This window comes from Pomacea canaliculata, linkage group LG1 (genome assembly GCF_003073045.1).
Source record: "Pomacea canaliculata isolate SZHN2017 linkage group LG1, ASM307304v1, whole genome shotgun sequence".
NCBI classification, from domain to species: domain Eukaryota; kingdom Metazoa; phylum Mollusca; class Gastropoda; order Architaenioglossa; family Ampullariidae; genus Pomacea; species Pomacea canaliculata.
In genome coordinates this window covers 6,214,390-6,228,437 of record NC_037590.1, presented here as the reverse complement: position 1 = coordinate 6,228,437, position 14,048 = coordinate 6,214,390, and the positions used below count along the sequence as shown (strand labels likewise).

Below are 14,048 nucleotides of genomic sequence, written 5' to 3'. Positions count from 1 at the left end.
TATTGATCACCCAAATGGCTTATTTCTGCCAAGCGAGGAACAAAATAAATCACCCTTGCTAAGCTTCTACAATTAAGCTCGCGTTGGTGTGACGATGAGACCCGTCAAATCGAGAAGCAGACGAACCATCCCAAAAGTAGACGTTGAATGTCATCACCATTAAATTATGGCCGAACAGGGGTGTCGGGTCGCAGTTTGTCTGTACGTACATCTGTCCGACTTTAGCAGTGTGTGTGTGTGGAGACCATTTCTGGCCCAGCAACCGAAAGGTAAAGGGCCTGACCTTTTATTTCTTTAATTCATACATGTGTCTTTGCGTGAACCAACAGTTTGAAAATCGAAAAAACTTTAAAAAAAATAACGGAAGAAAGAAACGGTACTCCTTAAAAGCTAATTAAAACGCATCAAGCCAGTGGAACAGAAGTTAACAAGGATGCTTGACTAACAAATCATTTCTAATGACGAACAACTAGAGGAGGATTTTCTACACTACCCGTCCAGCTGGTTGATGAGTGTACAGGGAAATAAATCTCATCGGTCCTGCCGGCAGACCATGGTTAATGAGCATTTCGAGGAGGGAAATGAATGTTGTCGTAGCTGTTAACGTTGTCGAGAACACAATTACATGTTTCCCGCTTTCGACGACGATACAGAAATCGCGGCCCTCCAACGGTTTTTAGAGGTCTGACAGATTAAGTTGAAGAATAAGAAATAAATGAAGATTATTATCAGCTGTCGTGTACGGGTCATGCATCCCTAGACTATGCAAACTGCCTGTGGTCCTTACCTACAGGAAACAAGACAAAATAACGGCGAAAACACTTTCCTGACATGAAGAATGGGTTTGCCATCTGAACCTGCGATGTGTAGTGGTAGCTGCACCACAAGAACTCACCAAAAGCTGAGGACAGGAGCTTTCTGTGCCACATTTTCACGAATTTCTCGTGTCTTTGGCAGTCCAATAATACAAGTTCGTGCTTACATCGAAGCTGCGCATGAATAAGCTTGATTCAAACGAAAACCTCAAACGCTGGCAATAAAGATATAAATTATATCTATGTATAAAGGAACGTATGTGGTTATATCGCAATAGCACTAGTAGTGTCAAGAGTTTAAAGTGTTCATTAACAGATTATAAGTCTGGTACAACGTAGCCCCACTTACCCTACTCTATGAATCAATCTTTCCCGAAAACATGAACACAATAGTACTTCCGGTTTAAAATTTGATGCTTAGAACCACATGCGTCTACAGCAGCGGGCAGACGACTGTTTATACGAAAAATACAAAACCTTCGATTTTGGCGAGAAACTGTACTCGCAAGACAATCTGGTGTTTGCCGATGATAACATTGGACAAAAAATATACTGCAATAAATGTTTATCCAGTTGATAAATATGAAATACAATTTTTTAATTAGCAATGCGCCGCCTCCAGTTTTAGAAGTTAAAGAAAAAGCCTCAGCACAAAATTATTAGTGTGTTTAGATTGGATTTCTTTTCTTTCCGGATGCAAAATGTTTGTGTGTCGATCAACATCTGACATAGAGTTCATGCAAACTAAGAGCCATTTAGTAGATAGAAATAAGAGGGCCTCGAAGAAACTGGTTAAAAGGCCATTAAAGAGTGTGTTTGAACTTGCGTCTGGAAGAAATTAAACAAAAGTTCTTGAAGACTTCAGCAATATTGGAGTCTCGCAATTTCTGCAGGTCACAGCGACTTCGTGGGCTGGGCTTGCGTCCCTTCACCTTTAACTTCAACTTTAGGCTTGTTAATACAAGATTGTGATCACCATTTCTGCCCAGCTCTTAATCGACTGTGATGTGGACATCCTCTCGTGTCGCATCAAACAAACAAGAAGGTTCTCGGGCGTTCAAAGGAAAGTTGGCCGAGGATGACAAACAAGGCTTCCGCCTACGCAAGATTCTTATCAACGAGGATCAGCAGAAAATGTCAGGACAACGAGGGTCATCTGCTCTCGGATGATAAGGCTATCCTTATCTGGTAGACGGAGGATGGCAGCAACCTTTGAACTTAAAGCTGGGGACAAAAAAGAAATTCTTACAGAGAACCAGGATACGAACACAGACCCAGAGGACCTGCAAGTTCTATGGGAAGAGGTCGAACGGGCTACTAGGAGCCTGAGGGAGGAAAGCCCCCGGGTGTGGACAATGTTCCAGCGCAGTTGATCAAAGGTGGCGGCGAAGAGATAATGAGGGCTCTTCCCACACTGCAGGAAAATCTGCACAGAATGGAGAATGGAGCGACGGATCCAGGCGTTCTAAAATTTGAGGCGTGCTTCAGGAGACCCCTGCTCTTAAAGGAAACTAAAGACAAACCTCCTTGTCCATGGAAACATCTGCTTCCTATCTTCAAGTGGCAGAAGTTGTCATGACATCTTATCAAAGATGCTCCTCCAAGAGTAAGTCGAAGACCGTCAACGCCGTGAAAAACAACAGAAAAGCTGGGCGACGAACTGGAAGGAGTGGACCGACTGTCTACTAACGGACCCAAGACCAGTCCCGTTGGCGGGCATTCACCTCTTCTGTGTCGCATTGTGTCTCCCACATACGGACTGCAAGAAATGACCTTTGCGCTTTGATTTTGCGCACACCGGCATTGATGACTAAAAACAATAAACGCTTTGTGATTTATTTCTCGCCAGTCTGAGCTTATACGTCTGTTGTCGGATGTGGACATATTTTGCAATTATTATAAACCTCATGTAAAATATCCCCAAAGTAAAATGTTTGAGAATTCGTCCTATTAAGAGTGTTCTTTTTAGTTTTGTTCGCCTATGCTACCTTATTTACCTTGACTGAAACCCTATTTAAAAAATATTCATTATTGTTTGCTAGCCTTATTCTTGTTGCTTAACTTGCCAGCCTTGTTGCTGTTCTTTTTTCAGCCTTGCCCAGGGTTGACAGGGCAACGAACAGGAACGATCGAGCGCGTAATGATCGTAAAGAAGGAATCTGATGACCGATAACAGGCAAACCGGACTCTCCGTATCACTAGGTCTGATCAAAAGAGGATTGTGTTGACAAAGCTGGAGACATTTCCTGACCATTAATGTCTGAGCCTTTTTCAGTCAATCTGCAAGACAGCTTCGTGTAATTAAGTAATGAGTAATGCAGAAGAGGTTACCGACAGCAGACAGCAATTATTATCTGCCATATTGGACTGATACCCACTAGCATCTGTCTAAATATGATCAACTTGTTAATGGAAGTAACGAAAAGAGAAAGATTCCCATAGTTTCTGTGACTAGTCATTCGGATATCAACACACAAAAAAATCATTTGGTATGTCAGGCAAAGACTCTGATCAGTGTAATAAATGTAGCCAGGAATGAGCTCTATCATAGTACATCTGAAATACGACAAAAGCTTATAATCCAGGGAACAAAATTTTATTGTATTCATCTACTTTCTATCTCATGTTGACAAATTTTAAAACTTTCCCTCTTACATCAGCTTCTTCAGTAGTTTCCGGTCATTGTCAGAAATTTCGCACTAGATGCCCGAATCTTGGATTGAGCGCTCAGTTCACACCCTGTGACAGAAGTTAATTTTTGACGAATATAACCAACGACTGTGTGTCGTTATTGTTTACCATCGTTACGGCTGTTGATTGGGGGTAGTGTAAACTATCATCAGCCAAGCGGGTAAACACCGCGGGCCACCCATGCCAATACCGGGAGCCAATCAGTTTGAGGCCGGGTACCTTTTTGCTCTCATTCATGTCGTCAGGAGATCGAAGCTTTGGCATTCACTCGTGTGGAAACAGCCTTTCAGGGCGGCGGGAAAAGTGAATCGAAATTACCATATACGAACAGAAAGGCAAATATTTTTCACAAGAATATGCATAACATCTACGAATAGAAAGGTAAATATTTTCAGCAGATTTTGTTCCCGATACGAGCGTTGAATTTTCTTCTCTTCTGTTAAAGAGAACATCATTTATCACGTGGACTGGCCGTCTGTGTGATGTACAAATAAAAATCAGATTCTTGTATCGAGTGGACAATCAGTGATCAAAGGAGATGTAAATACCGGACTGGTTCTGAATAGTATTCAGAAAAAATACTTTTTCAATATCGAAATCGTCTTCTCTTGACCTGCAGTGTGCCTGTCGTTCGTTGGTTACTACCTCCCTCTCTTGCCTCTCCTACCTCCAACACAAAGCATAGCCCAGCAGTACAGGGTGGTATGTCTTGTCCTTTAATGGGTGCATCTTGTTGAGCACGTGCACACACACACAGACAGAGCCATATGGATGCCAATGGTCAGCCATAAAACCAGTGCATCATTAGCATTTTTTCCCAACCTTAGAGTGACAACAATATACGGCCCAGGAATTGCTATAGTTTGGCAGGGTAATTAACTTGTTCATTGATTTGTTCACTTAGTAAATAACTCTTCTTTGTTTCTTTTGTTTGTTCGTTCGTTCTCTCATTTATCCATGAAATCGATCCCCGTACACCGTTAAATATTTATGGCGCATCCTGTATTTGATTGGCCTGGACGGGTCACTCGATCACGTGGCTGGCTGCCCATCGATCACCACTGACAACCCAGGTTTGCATCTGGGAAGGGTCTGCAAATTATTCTGAACATGAAATCACCGTAACGCAACAGAACAAATTTTTGCTTAGTGAGTGTGAAAAAACCCATCCCAAAACAAGTAATCTTGATCTTTATCTTACTGCGCGAATCATAGTCGGTCAAGTGTTGACGAGCTTGCTTGCTTTTTATGTGTTGAATAAATTGTTTGATCAGGAGAAGACTGCCTGTTGGACAATCAAACCTTTTTCTGAATGCTTGTTTGTGTTTTCATATGCTCCTCTTTCTTTCTTTCTCTCTCTCTGTGCGTGCCTGCTCACTAGGGTGCGAACGTAAAAATTGTGAAATATTACCTTTTTACTGATATCTGTCAATTAGTAACCTAAATTCACTAGCAAAATCAGTTGCTAATAAAATTACTTGGGGGGAAAAAGGAGAAGACACGCGGACGTACACAAAAGATGATTTCATAATCATATAAGCACAGTTACTTAAAGATGTTTTAAAATTTCTTGTTTAATAATGGTTTATCAAACTCATTTTAAAAGAATGTAATATGTATTAGCAGTACTATCTAGTACATTAATTATATGTCATGAAAAATGAAGTTGACAAACATTTTTGGTGAGGAAGGCTACAGAACCAGCCTGCAGGGTTTATTTCCGGTTGTAATGCTGCTCTAGAAAATGAGATTCTTAAAAAATCCGAAACAGAACTGAAAATATCACCAAGATGCTTTCAAAATCACTTTGAAACAGTGAAGTTAAAATTTTCTTTGAATCACATTTTCACCCTGAAATGTGTATCGTGCTGGCTTCCGGGTCACGCGGCCTGATGGCGGACGGCAGCTCCGCGACGTTGTAGTGAACAGTTCGGGTGTGAGCGCCGGCATCGCCCACCCGGTTTGAACGTAGACACAGGAAGTAGCGCTCCAAACCACGACGAATGCGACTGCGCAGGGACTTGCGCAGAAAGCCGTACAGGAAAGGGTTGATGAGAGATGGCAGGTGTGACATTCGCCAACAGAAATATTGCACGGAGAAGGTAGGTCGCCAGTGGCACAGGCGAATCCCAAGGCACACCTGAAAACAACACGAAAAAAGGTCGTACATGGTAAATAAATAAAGATTGTTCATTTATATGTCGCCCTTTCCTACCAGAAACAGTAAATGATTTACACTTATTACACATTAGTGAGGCACACGAGAACACACCTTTAGGGTAGACATCGAATACACCTTCAAACATGTGCGCGCGCACACACACAGGATGGAGGAAATGAGGGAAAAAATGTGAACAGGTGTCACATCCGTAGAGAAGGATATCTGAGCAGAGATCCGAACTTACAACTCTCGATTGTCATTGTCGTGATGACAGGCACTTTAGGCACTGCGCACCGACCGCCCCCGGTATTGACTGAAGCGTCCTCGAACAATGGTCTGACATCACGTGACATCCTCATGGAGCTGGAGCGGCGGAGTCACAGACACACAAACCTACGGATAAACAATTATGTTTATCTCGCGACAAGGTGCGGAGTGACCTGTCGCTTATCCAAAGGTTTGTATGCAATAAAGTGACTGAGAACGTAGACTTCATCGAGCAGAAATTTGTTGAACACACCTGCACCAGTACAGTGTAGGGCAAAATTGTGTTGAATTCGAACGTACAGTTTTTTTAATTAAAAAAAAAACACAGAGTAAAAAAAAACCGCCAGGGATGCTGAAGCCGGATATCCTCTAGATTGTTATTACCTCTGGTAAACTAGACTCTACAGACACTAGTGGAAAGTTGTGACAGACATGTGGATGATCCTTCAATAAAATTTAATTTTTGTTTTGGTTGTATTTTACAAGAGGGGAAACAAGCAATGTCTCATAATTTTTGTTCAGCATAAAGAAAATTCATTTCTTATGCAGGATGGGATGTAGTTTAATGGTTTCTGTGTTTCCAGACGACCAGTGGCGTCGTCGTTGACTGCGGCCATCAGCATGTTGTCCTGGATGATAACCAAGATCAAGTACATTCTTCAGGTGACAGACACAATAACTACTCTCCACAGACCGATAATAAAGGTAGCTTATTGACAACAAACTCTTTCATCTTGTTACACTGTGGTTAATGGCCCTCGTGGTACACGCGAATAAGGGACAGTGTGTGTGTGATGGAGAGAGAACAGAAATTCGTTTGTGGATATAACTATTGCATCTAAGACCTATCTGAATTAGTTTGAAACTGTATCTAGTTTGTTAAAAGAAGCAGTTTTTTTAAAATCAAATTGAATAAAGCATTAGTTTACAGTCTGATTACACTAGAATACTGAGACTTTCCTGTCTATATTTTATGTTCTGTGTGGGAGGGAGAGAAAATGTCAGCCAGCCAGGTCTCATTTTCCTTGTCTTTCTGACATTTACACTTTTTTTTTTTACAAATATTGCTATGATATGACAAGCTACAAAATAATAAATTGCTTCTGATGCAGTAGAGGATAATGTCCCCAGGACTTTTAGAAACCAAAATTAAATCCTCGTAACTCTATTTTACAGAAGAAAATGAAGCCATCCCCAAAATGATGGCAAAGCCCCAGGTCGTGATGGGATTTGCTCCAAAATGTTTAATCTGGAGGTAGAAGAAATCCAGAAGCTGCTCTGAAAGATCTTCCAGAAAATATGGGAATATGAACAAACGCTAGAAAAATGGAAGGTGAGTATAATTTTCAAACTGTCGAAATAAAGGGGACTTTAGGGACTGTAATGATTGGCGGAGGTACTCTGCCTGGACAAACAAGCAAAATCTTCAGTCGAATCATGTTTAAGACGCTCTCCACTGTTCTTATCATCATCAGCAAGAACAAGCTGGCTTTAGAAGAGGAAGGTCATGTAGTGATCAAATCTTCACCTTAAGGCAGATTATACAACAAAGTACAGAAAAGAACAGCACTCTCTATGCTGTTGGTAGACTTTAAGAAAGCATTTGACAGCATATCTCGTGAGTCATGGAAAATCATGCGTCGTCATCGAATATAAAGACGATAAAGGAGAAGGGCTGACAATTATCTTGTAAATGTAACCGTTTTTTACTCAGTGAAACTCAAAGCTGCTGACACAACAGCCAGCCATGCGACACCAGGTGTGCAGTCTCACCGGCGGTAAAGATCAACGACAAATAGCTCGTGGGTCAGGACAACCGACCCCACAGCCCCGTGAGCTAACAATGTGAACTCAGCCATGAGAGATTAGTGATTTAACACAAGATTAGTGGAAACTTTAGCTGAAGCAGTTCGCTTGGGGTCTGCGAATGAGTTGTCCTTCATTCCCTGTTTTTCCATTTCATTCTATTATTTTGTCAGCAGACATGTTCTTGGAGTACTCAATGGTTAAACGCATTTTGCAGGAAATCGGATTGGGTTTGCAAATGTTGTTTGAAAATAATGAGAGCTTAAAATCAACTACCTGTTAGTTAATATAATTACTCTGTGTCTAAATTACCGTTTGTCAAATGTAAGATACGTTTTTCAAGAATAAAGTGACATTACAACTTTATTATATCAATGGAAAAACTATGCATTAAAACTTTGTAGTGACTTAGTGTAGTGTAGACGAAATGAAGTAAGCTTTTAACTAATGTTATATGTTGAAAATATTTAAGCTATCCTGGACAGCATCACAAAAGGATTTTCAAATAGTCCTGAAAGAAAGTGACCGTTCCTTGAAAAAAAGGAGAAAGAGATAATGAGGAAGGTTGGATGTCTTGAGAAATCAGTCATTCTGTTCTGGCAAGGAAGTTGGGAGTGGGTGAGAGGTTGGGTTTGAACTGTGCGTGCTGGCTGGACATTAGGCCCGTGGATTGTCTGGGTGGCGATTTGAACTGGCACCGATGTGAGGATGTCTCACGATACCATGATGGCTTACAGCCCCTGCAAACAGCCTGATAAGCAAGACAAAAGCCGGTGTAATGGAAAAAGAAAGTGAACACCTTTAATTTTGTATGAATTCACAGAATATCGCGAGAATCAAAGAGATCCTCAGCTGTCGTATAAATAAAGGGGAGTGTGGGGACGGGTATGTGGTTCTAAGTAAGCATTGTGCAAACCCACACCGTTTGTCCGATCGCGACCAAGCTTTTTACAACTCCTTTCTGTCTGCGAGAAGGTTTCGTTTAGGTATTTTGCTTTATTTTAATGTTTATTTTACCTGTTATGAGATTTTACCGTTGGGTTCACTTAAACGCTAGAAAGAGAGAAAAGGTCCGTGGTGTCTGGTAGCATTCCAGTTCTTATCTCCCCTTCAGTAGAAAAGACAGGACGCTTACACGAATTTCCTCTTACACCCTCTTGTATCTTACATCTCGATCTGGTCTGCGAGCGAATTGAGAACTGACAGCCTGTCAGATGAAACAACTCCACCTAGACAACGTCGGGTATCCTATGTACTTTATAGATAGATAGCGAATGAATACAAAAAGAGACGAAATCGGCAAGGGGGAAAAATAAGACTGAAAAAAAAACCACAGACACAAAACAACGAAAAATCAACTTTTGTAGTCCCCACAACGTATGCGCGAGTGACAGAATGAGTAAAAACCCAAACCCAACCAACCACCAACCAACCAACAAACCAACCACCAACCAGTCCAGAGGAAAACACAAAGAACGTTTTGATAGCCGACATGAGTGAGTGAACGAACGAGAAGTAAATAAATTAATTTTAAAAACCCATCAGTGCTGATCGCTCACCAGGTGCGGGAAGGAGGAAGACAGGAAAAGCGCGTTGATGGTCATCATCAGGCGCGAGAACTCGCGGCCGGAGCCATGCACGAGGCTGAGCTGCTTGAGGTACTCGCTTTGGTCCTTGACTCGCATCACCGTCACGCGCCGTTCCATGCGCCGCAGCTCGTGCATGACGGCCCAGTTGCACAGCAGCAGCACCAGCGTCCACAGCACGCCCTGAGCGATCAGGACGCCATTGAGGGCCAGCGAGTCGGCCTCCAGGAAACCCGCGAAGAGCAGCGAGTGCTGGGGAAGCGCTGCCTCCCGCAGATGCACGAACAGGTGCATTCCCGCCATCAGGCCGGAGACCAAAGTCAGGGCGGCCAGCACCAGCAGGAAGGCCATGCACGAGCAGTGCGCGGTGTAGAAGAAAGGTGCGCGCAGGGCCAGCACCCTCTCGACCCCCATCACAACCACAATGCACTGCGCCATCGTCCAGAAGGTGACCAGGAGGAAGAGGCAGAGAGAGTAGCCCGCGCTGGTCAGGACATTAGCGTCATTCCCCTCGCCAGCTGAGATGGTGACGCTTTCTCCGAAGAGCAGGTCAGAGTTCGTGTTCGTGGCCTGCTGCTGTAGCTCGCTGGATGCTGGCGGCGAAGTGTCCACCACGGCAGAGGCGTTGTAGTCGGAAAATTGCGTGTCGGACAGGATCCAGAGAGGCAGGAATCCGATCAGCGTGGCCAGCGTGTCGGCGGAAGCCAGCGCCAGGACCAGCAGCTTGGGCGGGGTGACGCGACGGGTGCGCCACACGACGCACGCTTCATGCGCTAACAAAGTGACGTTACTAACGCCAATGAACGTCACCGACAGCGGGCACAGCACGCGCTCCACGAGATGCACAGGCAGCACCTCCTGCAGTTTGTAGCGGAACGTCTGCAGCGAGGAGGTGCTGGCGTAGGACAACGTCGACGTCACTTCCTGTGATGACACCATCGGGGGCACGCCTAAACTAGCTAGAGGATGTTGATCATCAGAGGGAAGTGGTTGCTATTTCGTCACCAACACCAGGTCCGGCTGGCAGGAAAACGTCACTGCCGGGTTTAGCTGAATGGTCATACTGTCAGACTGTCGACAGGAATTTCACATTCGTTGTCATGTTCGGGCCTCAAGTCTTAGATCATAGCTTGAGAAATTTATTGAGTGGATTGTGTCTCACGGATCCAAAGAATCGAAGTAGTGGTTACATTGCTGGAAGACTTCAGCTCCCCACTAAGTTGTCAGCACAGGAATGTAGAATTTTCTATGTCATGACAGTGTCTGAACCTTGGCAATCTGTGCTTCCGTGAGGGATCCTGCAAACACAATTAATTAAATATTAAGTATCGCAGTGCAATCACATTTTTAACTATTTATATGAATTAATAGTTTCTGTCAACAAATTAAATGTCCTTTTAAATTCATAGTACATTAGGGTTGGTCTTTAAGTGCAGTAGATAGATTCATAACGCGACACGAATTTCTTTTGCGGAGAACTAGAACTGTCGACTCTCTCTCTCTCTTATATTTATACTACACAAACACGCGAGTACGTATATATACATCAACATACATATACACACTTCTACACACACACACTTTCTTTCTCTCTCTCACACACACTCTCTTTTGTTACACACAAACACGCGCGCGCACACACACACACACGCATTCACTTTCTCTTTCGCTCACATACAAACGAGCGCACGCATACTCGTACATGTACATGAATGTACTCACACACACTCTCTCTCTCTCAAACACACGCACGCGCCGGAAGCACGGCAGGCTGTGAAGTGCTGTCAGGTATTTCTAAGAGATAACGACGTAAGCGGAGAAAGTTTTTTTTTTGTGTAATGGAGGCGTGGTCGAGAGACTGTGTCGTCTGTGTCCTACATCTTGGAAACACTGATGCACAAATCGATGTGTGCCTGCATCTCCTGTACCAAACTATGTTCTCGTGTAACGTGCCGGCAGCGAGATGCACGGAGAGGCAGAGCAGCAGACTGTCTCCGGACAGACTCCATCAGTAAGTGAACAATAAATACACCTTCAGCAACCCCAATAATGTATCGTCAGAAAATGAGAAATGTTTTCATAAATTTAGCGAAATAGCGACATGGAAAGCATCGTCACAACAACATGCTTTAAAAACTGAAAAAACTGAAAAAAAATGTTATGGGGTCGTTTCGAAGTTTTTAATCAGGAGCCTTTCTTACTTTTCTGTAGTTCAGTTTTTTCATAGTCTCAGAATAATATTACAAGTTTGGGAGACATTTGTTGAGCGTCGGGTGCCACACTGGGGGTTGTACTGTGGGTTGTACTGTGGGTTGTACTATGGTTGATGTAAGGCACCCAGAAGCTGTTTGTCGTGCATCATGTGGCGGAAATTCCTGTACTCTTCGTGCTGCTGCACGTGACGGCAATTAGCGGGTGGAAATGAATGGTTCAAGTGTGTCACGATTTCGAACTTTCTGATGCTGACTTGCAGATATCGCGTTGAGGAGAAAACGGCAGTTAATACATATCGTGTTGTGGAGACAACAGCAGTTAGTACATATCGTGTTGTGGAGACAACAGTTAATACATATCGCGTTGTGGAGACAACAGCAGTCAATACATATCGCAGTGTGGAGACAACAGCAGTTAATACATATCGCGGTGTGGAGACAACAGCAGTCAATACATATCGTGTTGTGGAGACAACAGCAGTGAATACATATCACGTTGTGGAGACAACAGCAGTTAACATATCGTGTTGTGGAGACAACAACAGTTAATACATATCGCGTTGTGGAGACAACAACAGTCAATACATATCGCGTTGTGGAGACAACAGCAGTCAATACATATCACGTTGTGGAGACAATAACAGTTAATACATATCGCGTTGTGGAGACAACAGCAGTCAATACATATCGCGTTGTGGAGACAATAACAGTTAATACATATCGCAGTGTGGAGACAACAGCAGTTAATACATATCGCGTTGTGGAAACAACAGCAGTCAATACATATCGCGTCATGGGTAAAACACACTGTTAACATAACTCGCTAGAGAAACAGATTTTAACAGCTATGGCTGTATAAGTACATATGTTAACAACTATCGCGTTATAAGAATATAAGTGGATTACAGGAAATCGCGTTATGATGAAAACACAGTGGTTAGTAGCTATGGCGTTATGACGAAAACAGACTGGTTACCAGAGATCACATTACAGAGAAAATACACTGGTTGCTAGGTGTTGCACTATGATGAAAATCTAGTAGTTAACAAAGAGGACGTTATGGAGAAAAACACTGCCGTTATTTCCATTTTAGCTTTCATCTTCCAGTCTCCCAGCTTCTCTAAAATACACGCACGCACGCATGCATGCACAAAGGCGCACACACGCACACACGTAGGAAGCTATGGTAATCTGTATAAAAAAAATTATGGTCTCTCTGCATGTCCGATTGGCTGACTGTCTTTGCGTCTTTGCGTGTACGCATACGAGCGTGCGTCTGTGTGTGTGTGTGTGTGCGTGTGCGTGTGCGTGTGTGTTGTTATGCATGCGAGCAGCGGAGGCTAGATATGCATGGCTGGCTGTCTACAACAACAGCATGCTAATCGTCCTACTGTAACCACAAGAGACTGTTGATGTTCACGCCGCGTATCGACTCGCTTCGACAACTCAGTCCGTCTCATGGCGCGGACATTGCCGTTTTCGTTAACCTCATGCAGTATCGTATCTATGGTATCCTACACATACAGTATGTCTGTATATGACGATACATTGCATCCATGCAGTATACTGTATCTACATTACATTTATATTGTATCTACATTATAACCACAGAGTATCGGCATTACAGTCACTACATCAAGCATACAATATCTACATTACAAAGAATATATGTATTACATTTACAGTAGCTACATTACGGTCATACAAAATCTACAACATAATATCTACATGGCATAACCATATAATTTCCCACTAAAAAGTGTATCAAACGTTCCTGAGTTATCAGGTCACGTGATCTATGCCCTTCGTTACCTTAACAGGCAAAATTTCACATTTTAATTTCAGTGTTACCTAACATATGATATGTTATAATAAATAAAAGCTACCACTTATTGTTAAAAAAAAGGAAAGCGAACATTTATAATTATACACATGAAACAATTTGTGAATAAGTCATAAGTAAATGATTGTACCTACCTTTGGTAAAACAGAATGGCGAGAAGATAGCAAAGAGCGTCTGAAAGGTCTGTCCTTCCTGGGTTTTGCGGAGTTCGAACTGCTAACGAGGACAATCTCTTCAACCTTTGTCCGTGGCAGTATTCTCATGGCCAGCTGTATGTCTGAAGGTTAATTAATGGTAGACAGTACAGAAAGGGCGGCTTGATGAAAAAGACACAAAGTCTCGTCCTGAGAATCTGAGTGTGAGAATCACGTGATCACTAACGACTATATGAAAAAACAGGTACGAAAACAGAAATGTTGGAGTGTTAGGGATCGATAGGGATGGAAGGAGGGAAGGGAAGAGGGAGAAGGAGGCAGTATGTACGGATGGTTTCACAATCAGAGATTTCATTTGAAAAGTATAAACACACTTATAAAAGTTAAAATAACTAGACCGCTAACAATCACATTGAATATTATTGGAATGATGAAAATGTTGCTCATGGTGGTAGTAATAATTTAGCTAGTCGTCATCCTGCCCATATTCCCTTGCTCGCAAGGGAGCAGA

General features: G+C 42.8%; 1 protein-coding gene across 1 annotated transcript; it reads right to left on the bottom strand.

Annotated features, from left to right (window-relative positions):
• Positions 1 to 5,205: 5,205 nt before the first annotated feature.
• Positions 5,206 to 10,593, bottom strand: LOC112569105. The gene is made up of 2 exons (XM_025246789.1): positions 9,300 to 10,593; positions 5,206 to 5,646 (listed from the first exon to the last, which is right to left on the bottom strand). Exons 1-2 carry the CDS (start codon positions 10,263 to 10,265, stop codon positions 5,353 to 5,355), a joined length of 1,260 nt encoding a protein of 419 aa, XP_025102574.1. The 5' UTR covers positions 10,266 to 10,593; the 3' UTR covers positions 5,206 to 5,352.
• Positions 10,594 to 14,048: the final 3,455 nt, after the last annotated feature.